Source organism: Uranotaenia lowii, chromosome 3 (genome assembly GCF_029784155.1).
Source record: "Uranotaenia lowii strain MFRU-FL chromosome 3, ASM2978415v1, whole genome shotgun sequence".
NCBI classification, from domain to species: domain Eukaryota; kingdom Metazoa; phylum Arthropoda; class Insecta; order Diptera; family Culicidae; genus Uranotaenia; species Uranotaenia lowii.
The window spans coordinates 263,020,236-263,045,101 of record NC_073693.1 but is presented as its reverse complement, the minus strand read 5'-3'; the positions used below and the strand labels follow the sequence as shown (position 1 = coordinate 263,045,101).

The following is a 24,866-nucleotide window of genomic DNA, read 5'->3' as shown; positions in this document are numbered from 1 at the left end:
GGTCACCATCAGCAGCGCATCAACAGACAGCTCCATCAAAGTTTTTTTTCGCCGCATTTCAATCTTCGACCTTTCGTTTTTTGCCGATCAGCTTGCTGAAAAGTAAACAAATAATGTATTTTAGTTTACTAATATATTCAACGTTCACACCAAAAACATCAAATCGAACTTACCATTCCGGAGATAACAATAACATTCAACATTGAAGGAAAACTATAATAACTATGAACTGGCGATTGCTTCGTACTGTTAGATAATGAAAAAAAAACTGATGCTATGAATGAATGTGTTCATCATTTTTTCACAATGCCGTTTCTTCTATTTTTCATAAGAACATCGTATGAAAACTGAAAGAATTTCATAAGACTCTTATGAAAAATTAGTTTGGACGCAAAAAAGTGGTTCATAAGATATATCTTATGAAATTTATAATAAGATTTCCTCTGAGTGTACGAAATTGAACACAACACTTTCGGTGGACCAAAGATCCTAAATTTGTAACTTTTGGTCCAGTGAGTTCTGACAAATGGAATACTGAATATCGGTGTGTCTTGGTGTTATATTATGTGACATAATATATGGAGTCACCTAGTTTCGTAGTTTATGGACATGTTCCTGCCAATCTAAATACGCAACAGCAACACTGCTCCTTGTTTCATTCGAGTTCTGTACCTCAGTAGAGAAAGACGCGTGAATAAAGTTCTTCTAAAAGTTAATTCTAGAGTTTTCATTAACATCCGAAACATGGTGTTAGAAGTTCTTGTAGTCTTTTAAAGTCATTTTGCGTCATATTAAATCGCAAAAAGTTTCCGTGTGTTGAAAAATAAAGACATTTCCGGGCGTGACGGAATCATTCGCGAACAGTGCACAATTTTTTGCATTGTTAGCTGAGTGCATTTTCGTTACTGTTTGGCGGCCATATTTCTTGTTGCGCGCCGGAGTGAAGAAGAAAATTTTCAAAATGAATTCCGAACAGTTCAAGTATTTTATGGAGTAGCAAAATAAGGCTCTCCTTACATTGGTGCAAAGTGTTCAAAACAGGAATGTGGCTAATGAAGCTGCAAGTGCATCGGCAAGGCCTGTCGCGATGTAAAGTTCTGAAATATCTTCTCTCCCTCTTCCTCCATCGCTCGAATTGGTGGGTGATATGGAAGAAAATTTTAATTTTTTTGTGCAAAATTGGAAAAATTACGCGAGGGCAGTGGGAATGGATCGATGGCCCAGAAGAAAAATCGCCTGAAAACGAGTGTTCTGTTGACAGTGATTGGGAAGTCAGCATTAAAGAAATATATCAATTTCGATCTTACACCGGAACAATTAGCTAATCCAGAAAAAACTCTTGCTGCGATTAAAGCTAAAGTGGTGCGTGAACGGAACCAGCTTGTCGATTGGTTAGACTTTTTCTCAATGCAACAGCAACCAATAGAAAGCATCGACGAGTTTGTTTCGTGATTGAAATTGCTTGCTCGTTTGTGCCGGTTTGGTGATTTAGAGGAAAAACTTGTAACGTACAAGAATGCTACATCGAATAAGTGGCAAACATTGCGTTTGAAATTTCTGACAATGTCAGAGTTAACGGAAGAGAAAGCAGTAAATTTGTGTCGGGCGGAAGAAATTACTGAGCAGAATTCTACGACTGTGGACTTTTCGATGAGTGATGTTAATACGCTAAAAAAAAAAAAAAAATTGGGAAAGTGTAAATTTTGTGCGGACTTGCACAACCTCGACAAGGCACTATGGGGAAAGTGGTGGCCAAAAATCGAAAAATTTACTTGCTTTGAATGACGTGTCTTGTATACCATTTGATAGCCAGAGAATTCAAACCTAGATTCCCAAAATGTCAGCCGTCTGTAATGAAAATTCATTGCGCCACAGACATCAGGCCTAGCAAAATTGTGAAAATTGTAGAAAAAATGCATTTTAAACAAATGCAATTTTCTCAGCGAATAATGGTCCAATTTTTGAATGTAATACACCGTTGGAAAGGTAATTGTCTGAACTTTAAAATGGGTTTGATTTAAAGGAAACACGGTTTATTTAAATTAGCAAAAAATGGGTAATTATTGAAAAAATGTATTTTTTTGGCCAAAGTTGGTCTATTGGGATTGGGCCTGCTAAAAAGAATAAAGCTTACATGCTCTTCACTCTTACACAGATTTCCATAAGAATGACAGCTAATCGGAGTGATATTGGAGTGAAGGCTATAGCTTTCTCCGTTTAACACACGTGAAATCGTATACTGGGATTGCGAGCGCGCCCAACGCCCATATCTAACGAGGAGGGCCGAGCAGTCTTAAGAGACCACCATCACAGTTTAGTTTGGAATCTATACTATCTGCGTCAGTTATGATTATCGATTATGCAAGCATTTTGTGTGGGGCTAGGGGAAGAGGTTTCGTAGACAAATAATTCTTCATCAAAATACCTGATTGGTAAACAATACAATACCATATTGCCAAACTCGGACGTCTAGGCATCTGCGGTTCCTTATTGGACTGGTTTCGCAGTTACCTGAGCGGAAGGCAACTCATCGTTAGATTGGCGGATTCGTATTCAAGACAATTCCCTGCCACATCAGGGGTTCCACAAGGAAGCCATCGTGGACCGATTGTTTTTCTAATTTATTTTAACGATGCTCTTCTTATGCTTGACGGACCGAAACTCGCCTACGGCGACGATCTAAAATTATTCAACGCAATTAAAACCCCAGAGGACACTGCTTCACTGTAAAGGCTATTCCACCTGTTTGCTACCTGGTGCATAACTTTTTCGCGCAAACGGCACCCTATATCTGCAGATTATTTTCTTTTGGACCATCCAATCGCTCGTGTGAACCACATCACGGATTTAGGGGTAATTCTTGATCCAAAATTGGACATCAAGAGACATACCAACTATGTACAGTACCGTTCATAATTGTATAGAAATTGGAAACAAGCGCACTGTCACTTTGACTTTGAACTTCCATAACTTTTTACTCTGATGATAATTTTTGATCCAATTTTTTGCGTTAGATAGATCAACTATCACACTATTATATCAGAAAATTTGAGCTTTCTGGAGTTTTTGTGACCTGAGAAACAGTAATTCTACGAAAATCGGAGTTTTTGGACTTTTCTCAATCAAACTGCAGTATCTCTGAAACTACGCAACATTTTTTATTGAAAATTTGCACAGTGATTGTTGAGATATGAAGCTAGCATGTCTGAATTTTTCGAAAGATTCTATTGATGAGATCAAAAGTTACGCGAGGTGGAATATTTCAGGCATGAACCTTGAAATGCGATTTCTATAGAATTTTGGACGTTTTTTTTTCATAGGAAAATCACATTCTCTGTTTAACAACCAGTAAATCTATTTCAACCAAAAAATCACAACAATATCGCGAGATTCTGATTTCAAAACACAAATGGATCATATATTCCATTTTTTCTTTACTTCATTGCTTTTGCTAGACATTTTTTGTCTGATTGGTGGAGGAAACGATATTGTTCTCATGAATCGTCCAAAATTCTATAGAAATCGCATTTCAAGGTTCATGCCTGAAATATTGCACCTCGCGTAACTTTTGATCTCATCGATAGAACCTTTCGAAAAATTCAGCCATGCTAGCTTCATATCTCAACAATCACTATGCAAATTTTCAATAAAAAATGTTGCGTATATAGTTTCAGAGAAATTGCAGTTTGAATGAGAAAAGTCCAAAAACTCCGATTTTCGTAGAATTACTGTTTCTCAGGTCACAAAAACTCCAGAAAGCTCAAATTTTGTGTTATAATAGTGTAATAATTGATCTATCTAACGCAAAAAATTGGATCAAAAAATATCATCAGAGTAAAAAGTTATGGAAGTTCAAAGTCGAAGTGACAGTGCGCTTGCTTCCAATTTCTATACAATTATGAACGGTACTGTAGTTGATAAATCTTCTCGATGCTTGGGCTTTATATTCCGTTTAACGAAGGATTTTAAAGACGTAGGGTAACGGACTTATTTTGGACCGGGTACCTATTTTGGACCACCTTGCAGCTTTTTTCCAATTTTCTCTCATATATCATGTTAACCATGAAAATTTTGATCAAATATAGTTAAAGCTACTTCTTATGATTCTAATCATATCTAAGCTTTCATTTAAATAAGCTGATAAGACATAGAAAATTGAAAAAGAAGATTTGATTTTTAACGGTTGGACCAAATCAAGCCCATTTAAGGAGGACGTGTCATTATTGGAGTCAACTTCCAAGAAGTTTTCTGCCAAGCTGTGATGAATTTAACAACTACAAACATGTTCACACCTATGACAAAACACATGAAAACTGGTTTGCAAGCCCGGAGAACCAAAAAAACTTGTTTTAATAGCGATTTGACCCATGTCGAAAATAGGTCCTACTGAATTCCTTAGGGACTTATTTTGGACCACCCAACATAACCTGAGTATTGAACTTGCTGTTAAATGTTCTTGAACGTAATACAACGTAGTACGGCGATATGAAAAGCATAATTCACCCTACTTTAATCGTTTGATATGTAGAAAATTTGAATTTTGACATTATTTTATTTAATCAACTCTCTAAAGCTCTTTACATGATTCAAAACTTAGAAAAAATTGTTGAAATTTGTAAATATTACAAGCGAAAAAGTACTAAAAATCTAGTTTTTCAGCTCCTAAGGTTGTGCAATTTCTAAAAAAAAAGTGTTAAAGAATTTTTGTGGAACAAAAGTTGTTTGAAAACAGAATTTTTGAGAATTTTAAAGCGAACAAAAATCTGGCTATAAGATGGTTAAAAATATCGCATAATTCTCGTATATATATATATTTTTTAATAAATATATTCTACTTTACAGTACTAAGGCCAAACCAAATCCACTGAGGTTTTGGAACTCAAAATGCATCAATTAATGTTGCGCAGTTGATGATGTCAGACTTATCATTGGGTCGCGTGAAGGAGATTTGCGTTCTAAAATTGATCCTAAAAATAAGTCAACTGGTCAGTATAAAACACTGCAGAACAAATTTCGTCGAGATAGTAGTATGCTGTCGGAATTTTCAATACATTTGAAACACACTATATAACTGGGGAATTTTCCTGTTTTTACTCTATTCTTATCAAAAACTACTGTCTAAAGCAGTAGAAGTTGTTGAAAAATAACAGATGGTTGTAGTAGGAACTATTAATACAAACAAGTGTACCTAAATAGAGGCTAGAGAAAAAATTGGATTGAATTAACGTGAATAATCAAAACTTTACTACAAGAACAGGAAAGGTAGAGATTAACTGAATTATTGTTATAATTGAGCATCAATCGCGGTTGTAAGTAAAGCAAAATTGAGAAAAAAAACTAATTCAGATTAAGGGTGGTCCAAAATAGGTCCAAAGGGTGGTCCAAAATAGAAACCTGGTGGTCCAAAATACCGACCTGAGTAATGATCAAAGAAACGAGCTTTTAGGCTTAAATCTTGTTACATTGCAACAAACGACGATATGTTTCGATAGAAAAAGCGTTGGTCTTCGTTATGAACGGATAAAGCAGTAAAAAATTGTAACATGTGCTTTTTTATTTCAGAAAATAGCATTGCCACTTCCCAAAGCGGTCCAAAATTGGTCCGTTACCCTATACTGTTTACGCTTTTGGAATCGATTAACCTCAGTGTTCGTCCTCGAGGACTTCGAGACCGGAATTTACAGCTCTACATTCCCCTTTATTTAAAAGAAGAATTTTGACAGCATCGAAAACATCGTAGTGTGTAATCCCGTTTATAGATATATCATTTAAACTATTTTGTTTTATATTCATTTCATCATTGGGATCAACATGTGATCCGTTGATATGTTATCAAATAAATAAATAAATAAATAAATACAACATATTTTTTATACATGGTGGGGGTCGGATAGTATTCGATATTCTGTACAACTTTGCCCAAGACAGTAACCCTCTAGTCTAGGACTTCAATTGGCGGAGATAAATTTAAGGCCACCAGTTTGCATGGAGATGCCCCATAGTGCAAGGGTTCGTGTCCAGCATAGGGTAAAAAATGTCGAAAATGTGGAAAGAAGAACCATTACGAAGTTTTGTGCAAGTTGGCACATAAAATGAAAAATCGTATTTGAGAAATCATGGGAAGCCTGTAAATTCTATCGAAAACATCGCAAAAACCTGGAAAAAAGTGGCCAAAATCATCGCAAATCCCTCTGTGCTGAAACTAATAAGCAGTCTCCGATCAAAAATTCGATCATTACCCTACGATTAATTGGAATCTTATTTCCTATTGATTCACTGAATATAGAAAACATAAAAGTGAAGAAAAATATTAATTTGTTCCTAAACTGTGTTTACTGTTCATTTCAAAACGTGCTTAGACATAATGAGACACCCTATAGTACCGAAACCCTGAGCGGAAACCGAATTTGAAGAATATGAATTGCTTAGATATCTAATAAAACCAATTATTGTAAAATTCAGAAGCGCTATCAAAATTATAAAAAAATTAAATAATAACCCTTTTTGAACTAAGGTCTAAATATGATTGACTGATTAAAAAATGGGTTTTATTTGATGGGAGTTGCCCTTCCAAAAATTCTTGTATTTATCAATTCGATTACAATGAAAAATGAACCTCTGGGGTAAGATATCACTCCATACATGGAAAATTAAGAATAAATAAAAATTAAGAAAAAAAAACCGTTCAATTTCGGCAAAATTCGATTTTGGGTCTGTATCTCGTATCTGTTTGAGGAATTTTCTGGCCAACAATGTATTGAAATTTTTTTAAAAATACATTTAAGAGTGTTATTTTTTTTTCAAATAAATGCCATTTAGACTATTCTGGATTAAGGTTAAAGCACGTTAAAGAACGCTTGAGACAAGATTATTGATGTGATCTATTGGACGGAATCTCTTTCAACTCTCAGAACTTTCCAAGAAATCGATACTTTGAACATTCCAAGAAATCAATACTGATTGAATTGTTATCGACATGATGTTACTGAATGAACATCAAAAGGGCGATGGCACGTGATTCAACCGGTAGTCATGCGATAAATAGGTAAACTCATCCAGCGAAGGCTTCCCCGCTTTGATTCCTTACACTATGATGTTTTCTTTTGCTTCGCTGGGAGCTGTATTGGTTCATTGAAATTTCTAACTTCATTCAAAAGATCGACTCCGTCAAGAGAACCTATGGCTATCGATGATGTATGCAGCATTGTTATTAGTTGAAAAAACACCTTTCGGGTCGGAATAAACACCGTCGATCAAATATTGATTATCATCTGTACGCTATAGCTCAGAAGTTTTCGATCATCAAACTCCAGTTGTACTTCAATACGGACAACACAGCATTTTAGAGACCATAGGCACAGCGAAAGTGCGATCAATGCCCGAAACACTGATTGAGGCAGCAGGGGTAAGGGCTGACTTTTCGAGATTCCATTGAGTGATATTGACAGGGGCTACCGTTTGTTTGGCCAGTCCGTAAAAGTGAGGGATCATATGATAATAATTTCATCTGCCGACAGCGTAGCGGAAATAGCGAATTAAAAATAATTTTGTATCTCTTAAATAGCGGGCTTGACTGATGGTGATCCAGTTGGGCGGATAATAAAACAAGTCAAAAATAATCCTTATTCCAAGTGAATGAAATAACAAAAAGGAAAAAAAAATCGATATGAGGAAAACGGCAAAACTACTAAAATGATAATGCTGACAGGAGTAATAGAAATGACAATAATGCTAAACATAAATAATAAAAATGCAAAGAGACTGACAAAAAAGTTAAAAGTTTAAAGAATCATAAATGACATTAATAAACAAAACCTCCAAAAAACAATAATAACATAATTACCAAATAGCAAAAAAAAAATACGATAATTAAAGGAAGTATAAAACATAAAAAAAATCTCTTCGGGTCCTAGGGAAACCACCCTGCACCCCAGAAAAAGATGTACCTACTAGCCCTGTAAAGCCGTTTCAAATAAAGAAATTACAAAAAATATAAAAAATGAAAAAAGAAAAAAACATATCCGACATTTTTGAAGGACTCAACCGCTAAATTTATTTTTTTATTTACAAAGTATTCCGTCTCAAGACATAACTTGACGAACATAATTCCTAAAATTCACTCGGTTCATGGCAACCGTTATCCAATTTCTCGGACAACCCACGTTCGCCAGATCACGCTCCACTTGGTCTAACCACCTCGCTCGTTGCGCCCCTGCTCGTCTTGTTCCTACCGGATTCGTAGCGAACACCTGTTTTGCAGGACAGACGTCCGGCATTCTCGCAACATGTCCCGCCCAGCGTATCCGGCCAGCCTTCACCACCTTCTGGATACTGTCTTCTGGATACTGGATACTTTGAGTGTACGCAGGTCCTCCTCGAGCAATATCCATATCTCGTGCCCGTAGAGAACAACCAGTCTAATGAGCGTCATATACAGGTTACGAGGGCTAATTCTTCTCGACCGCAGTTGCTTGTGGAGTCCATAGTAGGCACGACTTTCGCTGATAATTCGCCGCCGGATCTCACACCTGGTGTCATTGTCTGCGGTCACCAGTGACCCGAGATAGACAAAGTCTTCGGTTCGGTCGGTTTCGGATCCGCAGGCCAGCATGTACTTCGTTTTGGACGTATTAATCACCAACCCAATCCTTCCTGCATCGCGTTTCAGTTTGCGGTAGATCTCTTCCACCGCTGCAGATGATCTGCCGACTATATCAATGTCATCGGCAAAGCAGATAAGTTGACTGGATCTGTTGAAAATCGTGCCCCGCATTTCGCCCACCGCTCGTCGAATAACACTTTCTAGCGCCACGTTGAACATCATGCAGGATAGACCATCACCTTGTCGAAGCCCCCTGCGCGATTCGAATGAACTCGACAATTCACCCGAAATCCGCTCATAGCACTGCGTTCCATAGACCGTCGCCTTGATCAGTCTGATCAGCTTCCCAGAAAAGCCGTTCTCGTTCATGATTTTCCATAGCTCGTTACGGTCGATCGTGTCGTATGCGCCTTTGAAGTCGATGAATAGATGGTGCGTAGGGATTTGGTGTTCACGGCATTTTTGGAGGATTTGCCGTAATGTGAATATCGGGTCCGTCGTAGACCGTCCCTCCATGAAGCCGGCCTGATGACTTCCCACGAATCTGTTTGCTTGTGGCGTTAGGCGGAGGAGTAGGATTCGGGACAACACTTTGTAGGCGGCATTGAGGACAGTGATCGCTCGGTAGTTCTCACAGTCCAATTTGTCGCTCTTCTTGTAGATGGGGCATATTACCCCTTCCTTCCACTCCTTCGGTAGCTGTTCTATGTCCCAGATCCGGACTATCAACCGGTGTAGGCAATCGGCCAACCTGTCCGGGCCCATTTTGATGAGTTCAGCTGCGATGCCATCCTTCCCAGCCGACTTGTTTCTATTCAGCTGGCGAATGGCTTCCTTAACTTCACTCATCATTGGGAGTGGCTCCTCTACGTCTCGTTGGCTACGCCGCCGATGTACCCCCACCGTCTTGATCTCCTGCATGTGCGCCGTTCAGGTGTTTTCATCGAAGTGCTGCTTCCACCTTTTGATCACCTCACGAGGCCTTTGCGGGATGCGTTGAGTTTCTGATAGAACTTTCGTGTTTCTTGGGAACGATGCAGCTGCTCCAGCTCTTCGAGCTCCTCCTCCTCCAGGCGACGCTTTTTCTCCTGGGAAATTCGGACTCGCTGCCACTTCCGCTGTCGGTGATTTTCCACATTTCGACGGATGCTTTATTGCACTACTGCCGCCCGCGCGGTATTCTCTTCGTCCATCACCCTCCTACACTCCTCGTCGAACCAGTCGTTCCGTCTAGTACGCTCCACATCTCCGCAGCACTGGTGATGGGTGTCTTGATGGTATCCCAAAAGTCCTCGAGAGGGGCTTCGTCAAGCTCGCCCTCTGCCGGCAGCGCTGCTTCGACCGATTGCGCGTAGTCTGCCGCGACCTCAGGTTGCTATAGTCGTGCAATTTTTAACCGAGGCGGGCGCCGGTTTCGTGTGTTGTTCGCTACGGAGAGTTTTGGGCGCATCTTCACCATCACCAGATAGTGGTTCGATGTTGGCGCCTCGACAGGATCTGACGTCGATGATGTCCGAGAAGTGCCGGCTGTCAATCAAAACGTGGTCGATCTGTGATCTCGATACGGTGATCTCCAGGTGTCCTTGTGTGGGAGGCGGTGCTGGAAAAAGTTACTAGGTACGGCCATTCGTTTGGAGGCGGCGAAATCTATCAGTCTGAGGCCGTTTTCGTTGGTCAGCTGGTGCGCACTGAACCTTCCAATTGTCGGTTTTAATTCCTCCTCCTGGCCGACCTAAGCATTAAAATCCCCGATGACGATCTTGATATTATATTTTGGGCAACGGTCGTATTCACGCTCCAGCTGCGCGTAAAATTAGTCTTTGTCGTCACCGGTGCTTCCGAGGTGAGGGCTGTGCACGTTGATGATGCTGATGTTGAAGAACCGGTCCTTGATTCTCAACCGGCACATTCGTGAGTTGATCGGCCACCACCCGATCACGCGCTTTTGCATCTTTCCCATCACTATAAAAGCTGTTCCAAGCTCGTGTGTGATGCCGCAGCTCTGGTAGATGGCACGACCATCTGGGTACGTTCGTACCGTGGAGCCCTTCCAGCATACCTCCTGCAGCGCTACGATGTCGAATTTGCGGCTCTTCAATTCGTTGGAGAGCACGTGGGTACTGCCCACAAAATTTAGAGATCGGCGGTCCCTTTTCGTCGCGTGGGTCTTTGCCGATTTCCATCCGAAATTTGTTGTTCGTTGTTCGTTGTTCGTTGCTTATGTTTTTTGTAGTCACGGGCTCTCAAGGCCCGCAGCTAACCCCACTATCTCGCAGGAGGACCGTCGTGATGTTGCTGTTTTGGGTCCCGAACACCACCAGGACGTTGTTGCACTCCGCACGCCGCCCCTGACATGGAGAACAGACGCGTACGAAGCCTCTTAACTCAGTCTGCATGCGACCAAAGCATCCACCGGGGTTGGGTACCCGATCTCTGCTAAGGTTGCTCGCACCCCAGCTAGCACCACGGGGAGGTAGAGAATTAGAGTTGCAGACAAGAGGTGATATGACCACTACCCGAAGGTTGGATGTATGGGGTCTCGAGTTGCACATTGTCTACCGTTCACTAGCTAAAATAGATCTTGAATAAATGGTTGTAAAACCTACCTAATCACAATTCTGACTACGATTTTAAAATTTGCCAAGAATTTTTTTTTCAATACAGAAATATAAAAAAAACATTAAAGTTACAAAATTAACAAAAGAAAAATGTCAAAAATGACAAAAACTGTAGAAATAATGCCATCACGGAAATGTGAAATGAGACGAAAAATGAAAATCTGATACAATTTTTAAATATGGCAAAAATTACAAAACATCTAAGAATGATCACAAAAATATTGAAAATTGCAAAAATGAAAAAAAAAATTAAGAACCAAATTACATGTAAACCGGGGTATGTGGGGAAATTACAAGTAAATTTAACATTCTGCATTAAAAGTTTGAAAATAGACTACACAGTATTGTTTTAATAGCCATCGTATGTAAATAACCAAAATAAAAAATTTATCAATAATAAAAATTATAAACAGTCTAGTCCTCACTAGGCAACATGAACTGTGATTTTTGTTATGAAACGAACTTTGTTGTTTGTTGTTGTTGTTGTTGGAAACCTGAGACGGTCTCAGTGTCTCCCGAAGAAAATGGGAGACGCTGAGACCGTCTCTATATAGACGAACCGTTTCCTAGTGTGGACTAGGCTTAACCGGCTTAACAGAAGCGACAAAAAATGACAAAACTGACAAAAACAAAACAAAAATGGCACAAATAAAAAAATATAATAAAAAGTAAAACTACAAAAATTTAAAAATCCGAGATTTACACGATATACAAAGTTCTTAAAATTTACAAAAGTTATAAAATTTACAAAATTCAAAAATTTTACCAAATTTTAAAAGTTTACAAAATACATAAGATTTAGAAAATTTAAAATAAACATAATTTACAAAATTCGCCAAATTTTTCAAATTTACCATATCAACCAAATTAACAAAATTTAGGACAACTACAATTTAAAAAAAAATGCAAAATTAATTTATTTTTTTATTTTCTCTTCTAAATCTGAATCTTCGTTAATCTAGACATTTGCAAAATATATATAAAAAATTACAAGAAATAGCAGAAATTACAAAAATGACAAATATTACAAGAAAAACCAAAATTCAACAAAAAATGACAGAAATAACAAATTTTATAAAAATGAAAACAAAACCAAAAATTGCAAAACGATGAAATAACATAAAAATCAGAAAAACATCGAATATGACAAGAATGAAAAATCTAAAAAAATGACAGAATAAAAAATAAACAAAACTTACAAAAGTGACAAAAATTATAAAAAATTTTAAACTATCTAACGAACAAAATTTGCACAATTTATCATATTTTTGTGTACTTTAACTTTAAGTCGTCATATGGACCTATACTTGGTCTGTTGATTGAATAGACAAATAAATAAATAAATCAACAAAATATACGAAAATACAAAATTTACGAAAATACAAAATTTACAAAATATAAACAGTTTAAAAAATTTTCATAATTTTCAAAAGTTACGAAATTGACCAAATTAACAAAATTACAAAATTGACAAATTTTTAAAATTTATAAAATTTACACAATTTACAAAAATAACAAAATGAACCAGATTATGATAATACCGTTTGAAACATTACAAAAATAACAAAAATTACAAGCTACACTGTAGAAAAGGGTCCAAAATAACAACAATATCAAAAATTAGAAAAAGACCACAAAAATACAAAAAAATAACTAAAATTCAACAACATTAAATTTCAATTTTGTAATTTGCGTAATTTATGTTATTTTTGTAATTTTTTTAAAACAATTTTTAAATGTTAACATTTTTGTGATTTTATCATTTTTGTTATTTTTGGCATTTTTTCAGTTTTGACCTTTTTTTATTATTTTTTATAGCTTTATAGATTATGATTGTAATTTTTGCTATACACAAATATTTGAGACAGATATTTGTCATTTCTGTTATGAGTCATATTTGTTTTTTTTTTTTCAAATTTTATGTTTTCGGTCATTTTTGTCTGTATTGTTATTTTTGTCATTGTTATTATTTTTATGGTCACTTTTATAATTCATTTTTATACTTTTTTATTTTTCGTCATTTTTCTTTATTTTATAAATTCCTTTTATGGTTTTTTCTTTTCCATATTGGCATTTTAATTGGTCTCTTATCAAGTTTTTTTTTAATAATTTTAACATTTTCTTTAATTTGTTGTCGTTTCGGAGACCACGCTTGATTGAAACAATATACCATTCTCAAAAAAATACCAATCTGAAGTTGCACTACATATTTGAATAGGTAACTTAACTTTTAAGGCACTTCTGAAAGACCGATTGAGCTAAAAATTTTATTTTGAGATAGAATTCATATGTGCTCCTAGTAGGTACTTAACTGGATATTTTACTATGAAATAAAAAATAAATGTAACTTTCTTTTACGTCCTTTTCCTCCTGAAAAATAAACCATCGATTAAGTAGCTCATCAATAATTTATTTATGTACAAAAAACGGTACTTTAAAATAATATGCCTTCCTAATATTAGTAGTCTTCCGATCAAATTCACAATTGTTTTTTTTTTTTCAATCAACTGTTTCCTAGAGTTTCTTAAAACCAACCAACACAAAGCGCTTGTTATAGACTTTTATTATAAGTATTCAAAGCTTAACACAAAAAAAAACAAACAGTTCCAGCCTTTGGTGCAGCATGTGTACAATACCTATCGATAGCAACCGGTAGCTCAACTTCCACTCCGCTCCGATGTGTCCAGCTGAATCGAAGGCTCCGATTCGGATCGCTTGTGCGTTCGATGGTGTAAGCCCTGGAGAGACGAAAAGCTATCTCCATCGCTGGCTGGTGAAGTGCTATGATCCCCACGAACTGGACTGGAAGCCGATTCTTGTTGTAGGTCCGGAAAACTTCGAGCTAGGTTTTCCTCTTGGCCTGTGCCAGCTTCTTCGTCGGTTTTGCCGCTTGGCGTTAGATTGAGAACTTTGTCGTTGAGTTTGACGTCATCCAGATCGACATCACTGTTGGAGAAGAGTGCAGTTGCCCCAAGGGTGGACGGTTCCCGCATGACGCTGTCCAGCTGCTGTTCGGGTATTTTAATTTGGGGTACTGTGGTGGGGACACATTCGACAGTTTGAGACCGCTGGATGGAAGTCAGATGGTGTATTGGAGAAGTGGCTATGTCGGAAGTGGTTTTCGGGTTCCGTGGGATTTGTATCGGGGTTGAGGTGGCCGGGCCACTTTGCTGCTGCTGTTGTTGCAGAAGGATTTTTTCGTCCTGATGCTTTTTCATTAGATCGCAGGCTTTGCCGAGGGTGCAGATAGTGTTCAGAACTCGACAGGAAAGCAGCACTATGTATGCAATGATAAATATGATGATTGAAGCGGCATTATCAAACGAGAGAGCATGGTAGAGGGCTTTGACTAAGACAACTCCCAGAGGTATTGGGATGAAACCCATTCGTCGAGCTACAAGATCTGAATGGTCTGAGAAGGCATGCTTTTGGCGGGTTTGAGTCATGTCGTAAGCTAGACTGGTAGTATACTCTCGATAAACATCGACTGGAATCTCATTGAATCGGGTGATGAAAGCGTGCTTGATCCAATCCACAAACAGCTCTGTCAACATGACGTACATACAGTCCGGAATCATAACGAAAAACTGGTCAGCCTTCCAACTGAATTCCTTCATAGTTTGAATCAAAACTATCAACATCAAAATTGTCAAATGAAAACGCTCTCTCACGTCGCTACAACTTAGCTGAAATAGGTTATTCTTGTCGAATTTCTTAAATACGCTTCCCTTCAACTCAACAAAATTGTTGGACATCATAATCGTGAGAAGCCCTTTGTTATTGGAATTGATGGCCACATTCAAAGAGGTTGCCTGAAACATCACCAAAGCACTGTGGATCGTCACGTAAATTATGGCGAAGATGAAGTGCGGGATCGTTCCCAAATGCTGCTTCTTACTGTCCTTCGGTTCTGTTGCTGTCCAGAACAGGGCATCGATAATATCCTGACCAAATGCGGACAGCAGCCTATCTCCTACCTCCAACATATTGTAGAATATGTACAGTTTAATAATAGACTGACTTTTGATCAAATGGTATAACATATTCGTGTCCACATAAAACATAGCCCAACTGCAGATGATCCAGATGGTTCCCTTAAGAAGGTCACAGATTTCAGCAGGTGCCAACAGTCGCTGCCGAGGTCTTCGGAAACCCAGACACCGAGCCAACGGTCTGGTTATCAAAGCCCACAGGGCCAGTATGAATCTTATCGGCAGAAACGTGTACAAATACAGAAACGAATCCGCACACTGCAGCACTCCGTAGGCCATAAAGCTCTCCAGCTCCCGAGGGATTTTCATGAAAGAGTATATTTTCTCCCGCCGAGCGGAGTATCGTTCCTCGTCGTGCTCCAGCACATAGCCACGTGTCAATTCGATGCGCAAAAAATCATAGAGACTGTTCTTCTCGGGAAGATCTGTAAAAGTTCATAGAAACAGTCATATGAAATATTTTTTTTAATTTATTTACTAAATTCTGAATTGGAGTTAGGCATAGGAAATTGTTTGCTAATTTGATTTCCTTAACCTGAACTAAAGGTTTATTGTAATCGACAGGCTGCGTTAAAGTTAAAAAATTACAAATTACAAAAATACAAAATTTAAGTTCGAATAGGGATAAAAAAGTTAATTTTATTTATTATTTCAAATATATTGTTGATTAATTACGAGATTGAGCCTTCTTCTACTCCGTAGTTTAATAAAATATTTATAGTTTTGAAGAAACAATACTTATTTACGATACAATTGTTGTAATAAATACAACAATATTTTAAATTTGATGCTATTTTTATAAGAATGAACCTAACAAAAAATAAAATATAAGATTTATGAAAAATTTGTTCAAAACAGGGCTTGTGATATAGCTCAGTTGGCAAGTCTGTTGTCTCCTGAGCCAATGTTCGCGAGTTCAAGCCCAAGAGTAAACATCGAACACAGTTGTACCAGATAGTTTCTCAATAACGATCCGCCAACTGCAACGTTGATAAAGTCGCGAATGCCATAAAGATGGTAAAACGACTATAATCGAAACAAAAAAAATAAAAAAGAAGTTTTAAAAATTGAAATTGAAGAAAAGTTAACAAATTTCTATTTTTACTCTCGCCTTTTCGAATACCTAGTCGAGTGCAAGAAAAAACCAAAACAAACCAACATTAGAATCCATCTCCCCTTGGAACGAAGAACCCCGGAGGATATCATCCCAAACTAACCTTTTCCGTCTCCAGCGCCTTGGGATCCACCAATTTCTCCATTTCGGGATCCGGTTACCGAGGATCGGATCCGGGGATCGTCATCCTGGGACAGATCCTCCACCCGGTTCCCATCCATCGTGGCGAATCCGTACTGCTGTGCCAAGTCACCACGGAAGCGCAGTTTTTTCTGCGTCAATCCGAAGCTGCTGTCTTCATCGCGCTTTCGATTCATTTTCGATCTGATTTTGCCAAAGGCATATTCGGCACTTCAACGGTTAGGTTAAGGGTACAAATACGTCCAGAATTTCACGACCGGAACCAGTTTTCTTTCGGGAAACGGGCACAACTTGCAAAAATTTCAAAACGAACAAAACAGCAGAATCTGATGCGGTTGAGAGATTTCGTATTTCGCCAACCCAAAAAAATGTGACATTTATTTATTAGGGGTGCCAAAAATATTAATAAAAATGTAAAGATTCTGATTAAATAATTCGGATTAGTTTAAAAAAGTTATTAGATTTCATGATTAATTCTTGAATAAAATTTTACTCTGAACACTAAAAAAAGTTTACTGGAATCGTGCTATCTGTAGAGAAGATAGGTAAATAATAATAAATATAACTTCGAAAGTAAGAACATAGATTAAGATTAGTAAATATTTGGAACGTAATATTACAGTGTAAATCATTCACGCAGCCGGAGACGCGAGAGAGATAAATTTCTCATTGAGAACTTAAGGCTGATGTCATGCTGAAACAACTAGCAACGCAACGCAACGCAACGTTCCAATAAGATTGCGTTGCATTGCATTGGTATGTCATGCTGGCGCGACCTGTCACTTTGAAATTCCCTACAAATCATCACTTCTCTACATCTGATAATGCTTTGAATCGTCTCCTTTCTTTCCGGAGCCATCAAAAACTCATCAAATCACGACCCGGATTGCAAGAATGCCCAAATTTGAACCGACAAAATTCCTTGTTTTTTGCCGGAACTAAGAATTCATGAAAATTTTCTCGCCGATTAAGATAGTTTTTAGTTTATTATCACAAGTTCGGACAGATCTTCGTACTATTGTGCTTAAAACCCGGAATCACTGCTACAAATCGAGAAAAAACAATGTTCCTATTGGATTTCCTACTAGTCGCGCTACTAAACACATTGGCATCAGATTGGTCGCGCTACACAAAGCGACCAGTATGACAGGTCTGCGCGATTTCCATGGAGATCGAATGAGAGCTGGTTAGTCGTGTGAACGTTGCGTTGTAGGTCGCGTTGCTAGTTGCTTCAGCATGACATCAGCCTAAGAAGTTCATCCATGAACGTATAGGAAATGGCGTCGTTAATCGACTCGTCTAGTCAGTTGGTAAAAGGTTGTATTGATGCACAGACGTTCTTGACTGTAGTTGATATGAGAGAATACGGAAAGGAACAAGTTTGAAAAAAGAAAATGGCTGCTTGACAGACTGGCTTGGCTTGGCCGGTTTATGAAAAATTGTGATCGGTTACGACACTATCATTCATCTTTCAAATCAATAAATGCCTATATTCACAGTTTTTTACTTAAGTTTCAATCGAAGTTTCGTCATTTAGAAGAGGGTGCATTTTTATTTTTGCCGGTTATTATATAAGTATATTTGGAAGAGATTGTTTATCTGAGAGAATTAACATCATCATCAGAATAGTTATGCTTCCAAACAAAACATCAATGTATATTGTTGTCATCGTTCGCCAATTTATTCATTTAACTTTTATGTTAAAATATTGAATATTATTTAAATTATTTAATTAATTAATGAATTAATTAATTTAATTTTAATAAATTTTAACTATGGAAATTATAATGATGAATCTTACAAACAGAATAGAGCCCACCTTCTTAAAAGTATGATTAGTTCTAATATAGGTATCTGTTATTTTAAGAGGAGAAATCACCGTGAATTTGTTTTATGAAATGAATTTGCGGCTTTATCGGTGAGGGTTAAAGAGTTGAAATGAAAGACGGATAGAAGATCAGAAGAAAATTCTAAGGTGGTGAAAAGAGCGAAGAGCATTTGAAATAGAAGCTTGACCACATACTAAATTCTTTGTCCCACACCAATTAACTGTATTGAAGAAGTAGTACCCAATAGAGAAGGCACTACATTTTTCGATACAGTTAATTATGGATGGTTCGTATGTGGTCAAGCTTCTATTTCAAATGCTCTTCGCTCTTTTCACCACCTTAGAATTTTCTTCTGATCTTCTATCCGTCTTTCATTTCAACTCTTTAACCCTCACCGATAAAGCCGCAAATTCATTTCATAAAACAAATTCACGATGATTTCTCCTCTTAAAATAATAAAAATAATTCGGCTATAAAAATCAATTACAAAACATCGTTCCGATAATCGAAAATAGTTAGGCCAAGATTTCTGACCGTTGACCGTATGCGACAACTCAATCCAGTTGGAACATCCGCACAAAACGAAAATAAGAAATCTACCTAGCCATCGATGGAACGATACAATGTATGCCATGAGTATTTTACGCATAAAGATTCATCCCACTGATTTTTGTTTCTTGCCACCCTATCGTTGTGAAGTTGGCGAAATACGGCTTTTAAATTGCATCACCGCACAAACACAATCAAAAACTCGAAAACGTCAAAACGTTTCTGTATATTTTTATTTTCTCTCCGCAGCGACGAATCGTTCCGCAGTTTTTCATCCGCGTAGTGGAAAAAGTTAGTGAAAATTCGGAATTTCCCGGTCACAGTGCTCGATCCGGTCGAATCTTTCGCGACAGACCCACTTCCGGTTTGGTGCTTTCGCACTGGGAGTAGGAAAATCGTGCTTCGTGGCTAGCTAAAATGGCTCAGCAGCAGCAAACTTCTGCTGGTTCCTTTTCTGCGGGTAGCGATGGGGATCCGAAGGGAAAATCGTTCCAACAGATGGGTACTCTGAAGAAGAAGTACAAAGTGGTCATCATCGGGGCTGGGATGGCCGGACTTTCGTCCGCTAACCATCTCGTTAAGAATGGATGTTCGGACTTCGCTATCCTGGAAGCGCGGAACCGTGTCGGGGGAAGAATCATCGGAATCGATATGGGATCGCAGAAGGTATGTTTATTATTTTTCCTATATGCATAAATCTCCGGTTCAGATATGGGTGAGGGGATGTTATGAGTTATGACTATGCAGGACTGTGGTTTGTTTTGTGAAATCTATGCAACCCACTTATGTAAGATTTGGGCTGGTGAAATTTGCGATGCAACCTTGCACTTGCACTATTGATCCATTATCAGCTCGTTTTCTAATGCCCGTACCCTGGGTTCCCATGGGTAACGGCGGCGGTGTGCATGCTTGTGATAATGATGGTTTACTATCATTGTCCTGAGAGGGTCGTTGCACACATCTTGTCAAGCTTGGATCATAATATGACTCAAATTAGAAGGCGTGATGGACACCTTTATTTAAATTAAATTAGCGGTAGGTTCAATGGTGTCCAAATTTTTCATGATCCATGCTGATAAGATGAATGGGAGTTGAAACACTTGCCCTCCCTTCCGTTGAACAATGGGAAAATTTTGTAGTGAAAATATCACATTTTGCCGTCATAAAGTGATACTTTTCAATAGGGCATAATCTGTTTGGTAAGGTAGTTAGCTAGTTTAGTTTCATAGAATTAGGATGTTTCAAGTATTGATAGGTTAGGTAATGGTATTCGCCTCCCCAATGCTCTAGAAAGTGTGCATTTGCGGTTTATGAATTTCGTTGGCTTATTCTTAAATCAAGCATTTTACAAGAACTAGGGGCTCATTGGACGGGAATGCTGTTTTGACAAATATGATGTTTCAGTTTGTAATAAACTTTCGACATTTGTTTTGATTTATTTATTTACTTTTGGTAGATCTATACATTTTTCGGTTAGGATTGAAATTCATAAATCGAAGTTTAAAATAGAAAATATGATTTCGATAAGCAAGAATGAGTAGATAGTTTAGATAATTTATTTCGGGCATTTAAAAACAGGCACACGGTTTATTTGAATTGAACCCCTATCGTGTAGATTGAGTATAAAAGTTTGTTTGAGTAGTTGACCACAATTAGTGACAAGGTTTTAAGGAACAGCACTGTTATTTTCCTGTACCGTTGATAAGTTGACGATATAAATAAAGCTATTGCTATTTAAGCTTACAGTTCATTGTTGATGAGTTTAAGAGACACCTTTTCTAGATTCTGTTTTTATGATATCCTAATTGAGTTATCGAATAACCGTGTAGTCGCGTAGAATCAATCACTTGAATATATCTTTTACTTAGCAAATCTATGATTATTTCTAAATCAAACTAGGAAGAATCCAAATTTATGGAAACGAGTAAGGTAGATGACAGGTAGGGAAAATTCAACTACGGTAAGATAGTGAACCCTTCTGACAATGATATCGAGGCGTTAGCATATGATATCATATTATTTGATACCATACTGCTATTGCTCGGTTGAATTGAAGGTTGGGTTAACTCGAAGTTCATATGGGGCCCACCAACCGTCCTAGTCCGTCGAGCACTATCTTAACGCTTCCCTAAACTGGTGCTTCAGAACCCTCGGGCTCTGTTGCCGCTATCCTTTTCTAAGCTATTCTACTCTCATTTAAAATTTTCCTCTTCTGTCCCCCGTTCTGTTTTTCCTTTCCGGGTCAGCCAGGCGCTCATAAACCCATAAACAAAAACAAAAAAAAATTATCAGCTCGTTTTCTAATGCCATTACCACATACGTGACTGGATACACGCACACGTCATTTGAGACGAGTAGATAAGATAGGGATAAAGCGATGCGTTTAAAATTGGTCATTAGTGGTTTCCATAAAAAAATCTGGACAATCCCCAAAGAAAGTGTGAAAAATATGTACATTGAAACTTCCACTGGTTTATAAAAATCTTAACCAAGGTTTTACGGTTGTTCAATGCAAGAAATAATCTTTAATGAGCAGACAGTTTGCGAAAATTGTTTAGAAATCCTGTAGACGGACTTCCAAAAGAATATTGGTCTTCAACCTCAAAGGAAACCAGAAGTAATGGACATTATGGGAGGTTCGTAGATTCCAAAGTACATATTGAGCTTCTCAACTCAACGATATTTCAAAAAAAAATCTTTGACCATCCAAATTTTCGTGAATAAATAGGGTCTGCTACGTGATAACTCCTACCAATATTGTATTAAACCCGAGAAAATTGCTCATTTTGTAAAAGGGTCGAATGTCGGATATTCCTAAACACCTAAATACCTTCAGAACGTCATTTTCCATAGCTCGTCACGGTCGATCGTGTCATATGCGGCTTTGAAGTCGATGAATAGATGATGCGTAGGGACGTGTTTACGGCATTTTTGGAAGATTTGCCTTAATTTGAGGATCTGGTCTGTCGTCTCTCCATGAAGCCGGCCTGATGACTTCCCACGAATCTATTAATATTAAGTGACAAGTTTGGCCTTATTTCAACATTCTAATGGTCCATATAACTTTTGTTTTTCTTTCTCGTTACGTTATTCAGATCGAGCTGGGAGCCAACTGGATCCACGGAGTGCTCGGTAATCCTATGTTCGAGCTCGCGATGCAGCATGGACTCATCAGCATCATCAACATACCAAAACCCCACAAAATAGTGGCGGCAACAGAGGACGGCAAACAGGTACCGTTCCAGGTACTACAGGAAATCTACGAAGCCTATGTCTGTTTCCTGAGGCGATGCGAAGAATATTTTCTTTGCCAGTACCTTCCTCCGCCAGATATTCACAGTGTAGGGGAGCATATCAATTTGGAATCGGAGATCTACTTAAATAACATAGACGACCAAAAGGAGAAACATTTGCGACAGTTGATATTTGAGTGTTTGTTGAAACGGGAAACCTGCATTACCGGTTGTCACAATATGGATGAGATAGATCTGCTGGAATTGGGCAGTTATACTGAACTGCAGGGAGGTAACATTGTGCTCCCTACAGGTTACAGCTCCATTTTGAAGCCTCTCTGTGATACTTTACCACCTGAAAACATAATACTATCATGTCCGGTAAAGACCATTCACTGGAGGCGAAAAAGCCGGGCTCGAGATAACAATCAAACAGAAACAATTCTCGAAGAGGATGAAGACGATATCGACTCTGACGATTCAGACAAAACGGTGACCGAGGTACCGATTGGTGGAACAGGAGACTCAAAAAGTGATAATAAGAACTCTAGCTTGAAGCATTATACGTCAAACGTGCAAATTGAATGCGAAAACGGAACAATCATTGAGGCAGATCACGTGATTTGCACAGTTCCGTTAGGAGTGCTTAAGGAGCGAGGTGAAACATTGTTCACTCCTAGTTTACCCCAGTATAAGCTAGAATCTATTGAGTCACTCCTGTACGGGACGGTAGACAAAATCTTCCTAGAGTACGATCGACCGTTCCTTAATGCTAAGATTAGTGAAATAATGTTTCTCTGGGAAACCGTTGAACCCGATCCCGATGGGGACCAGGAAGAGTTCCTCAAGGCGAACTGGTTCAAAAAGATTTACTCCTTCTCGAAAGTGTCCGACACTCTACTACTAGGATGGATTTCTGGCCGGGAGGCCGAGTACATGGAATCAATATCGCACGAAGTGGTCGCTGAAAAGTGCACCGAGATATTGCGGAAGTTTCTGCAGGATCCCTTCATTCCAAAACCAAAGCGCTGTGTGTGCACCAGCTGGCACGCGCAACCCTATAGCCGGGGTTCATATACGGCCATTGCCGTCGGAGCGTCTCAGGATGATATCGACAACATTGCCCAGCCACTCTACTCTAGTCCCCACCAGTCAAAGGTAAGTACATTCGCAAAAAGATAATTTTCATTAAAAAATAAAACACATTGTGTTGTTCACAATCATCTTCATTCCAAAAAAAAAAAAACTGTTCGACCGATGAAATTTTCCAATGAAAACATTGTTCAATCTTAACATTCCCAGCCATCGGTTCTATTTGCCGGAGAACACACGCACTCCAACTTCTACTCAACGGTACACGGTGCTTATCTGAGCGGCAGAACAGCTGCCCAAATCCTACTTACGCCAGATTCCCCGCAGGAGATCGTGATGGAATCGGACAGCTCGGATCTCAGCTCCTGGATTCAGGGCATTGCATTGGAGTAGAGGGAGTTGGTGTTTTTCTTCTATTCCAATCTACAAACAAGCCTTTCAACGTTGTAACTCACAAACATTTGCCGGTTTTCTTTCTTTGTTTTATATAGTTTCTGTTCTACTTTGGTACGTTTCTAGTTGGTCGTTTCCAAGGGTTGCATTTTGTATTCTCCTCCGTAATGTTCTAGTGTTTTCGTTGTTGTGTTATTAGTTGTCTACCCACCTGCCCGTTTGTTCTGCTTCCAAGTTTCGATCATACTGCAGTCGAAACTTGCGTTTAGTAATGTTCACGTTTTTCACGTTTATTTTTGTATTCCCTTTTTATCAAAAGGATTTAACAGACTAAGCTAGACTGAAATTAGAAATAGGTTTGTAGTAGAAAAGCAACCCGGAGGAATCCTGAGTTGTAACTTGCGTTTAGTTTACAAAATCTACGATAGCAACTAGTAACAACCATTACGCAATAGGTCTTAAACATTGAAAGATCCATTTATTTATAAACAAATGACAATGCTTAAATAATTATATAATTTCTTTTAGTTTGTTATGTACTTTCGTTTTTTATGCTTCCAAAATTCAATTCTTTGTCAAATATAGATGTAGTATTTGTACAAATACTTCTACAAACTGAGCTCTCTTCCTGCAATTGCAATATCTCCCAATAGTTTGCAACTAGCACTTTCGTCCAGTTCCTAATGTTAATTCCCATGTTGGCTTTATGTTTTCCAGTGATTCTAGTCTACAATTTTCAGTTCGGCTCAATAAAGGCCTAGGTACCATAAACGCTTGCTCCAAAAAGTTAAGAAACATTATGCATTTGTATAGCAGTTAGAAGGGCAGACCACGTTAAAAAATGTTTGCTTCAAAAACACGCATTATAAACAGTACACATTACACATATTCACGTACAATCAACACAAGCAACGGTTACAACGGACAAAGTTTGTATTAAGAAAGGCTTAAGGCTGGAAGCTTGCGCAAAATAACGTCGTTTCGCCTTTGTAAAATAATCTATTAGCAGCAAGAGCTTCAAATAAAGAGAAACTTTGTTGAAAGGTACTCGAGGTTGAATATATCGGTTATTTCTAGAGATTGCCAATTTGTATAAGAAGCAGTGATTAGGTGATCCAACCGACTTCTAGTAGGTTGTAGGTATTAAAACACGAAACAATCGGTGCAGAAACAGGTGCAGATCGCGGTGCGCAAAGCAAAAGAGCATACCAAAAATGAAGTTGAAAGAAAAACTAAATAGTATTTTGCTATAAGTAATAAACAAACACAAATGAGATTTCAATCCATTCATTAAATCTGTTTT

General features: G+C 38.1%; 2 protein-coding genes across 2 annotated transcripts; one reads left to right on the top strand and one right to left on the bottom strand.

Annotated features, from left to right (window-relative positions):
- The first annotated feature begins 1,070 nt into the window (after window positions 1–1,070).
- LOC129755952 (peroxisomal N(1)-acetyl-spermine/spermidine oxidase-like) lies at window positions 1,071–24,858 on the top strand. Its single transcript, XM_055752671.1, has 4 exons — window positions 1,071–1,089; window positions 19,095–19,511; window positions 21,941–23,236; window positions 23,381–24,858. The coding sequence occupies exons 2-4, from the start codon at window positions 19,263–19,265 to the stop codon at window positions 23,561–23,563; spliced, it is 1,728 nt and encodes a 575-aa protein (XP_055608646.1). The 5' UTR covers window positions 1,071–1,089; window positions 19,095–19,262; the 3' UTR covers window positions 23,564–24,858.
- On the bottom strand, window positions 13,623–16,810 carry LOC129755951 (protein TAPT1 homolog). Its single transcript, XM_055752670.1, has 2 exons — window positions 16,430–16,810; window positions 13,623–15,637 (listed from the first exon to the last, which is right to left on the bottom strand). Exons 1-2 carry the CDS (start codon window positions 16,641–16,643, stop codon window positions 13,878–13,880), a joined length of 1,974 nt encoding a protein of 657 aa, XP_055608645.1. The 5' UTR covers window positions 16,644–16,810; the 3' UTR covers window positions 13,623–13,877.
- Window positions 24,859–24,866: the final 8 nt, after the last annotated feature.

Bases quoted from the DNA above. Each gene is read 5' to 3' on its own strand.
- LOC129755952 (XM_055752671.1), top strand. From the start codon at position 19,263: ATGGCTCAGCAGCAGCAAACTTCTGCTGGTTCCTTTTCTGCGGGTAGC. The intron at 19,512-21,940 runs GTATGTTTATTA...TACGTTATTCAG, and splicing joins TCGATATGGGATCGCAGAAG to ATCGAGCTGGGAGCCAACTG. The intron at 23,237-23,380 runs GTAAGTACATTC...TAACATTCCCAG, and splicing joins CTAGTCCCCACCAGTCAAAG to CCATCGGTTCTATTTGCCGG.
- LOC129755951 (XM_055752670.1), bottom strand. From the start codon at position 16,643: ATGAATCGAAAGCGCGATGAAGACAGCAGCTTCGGATTGACGCAGAAA. The intron at 15,638-16,429 runs GTTAGTTTGGGA...GAACTTTTACAG, and splicing joins AGGCGCTGGAGACGGAAAAG to ATCTTCCCGAGAAGAACAGT.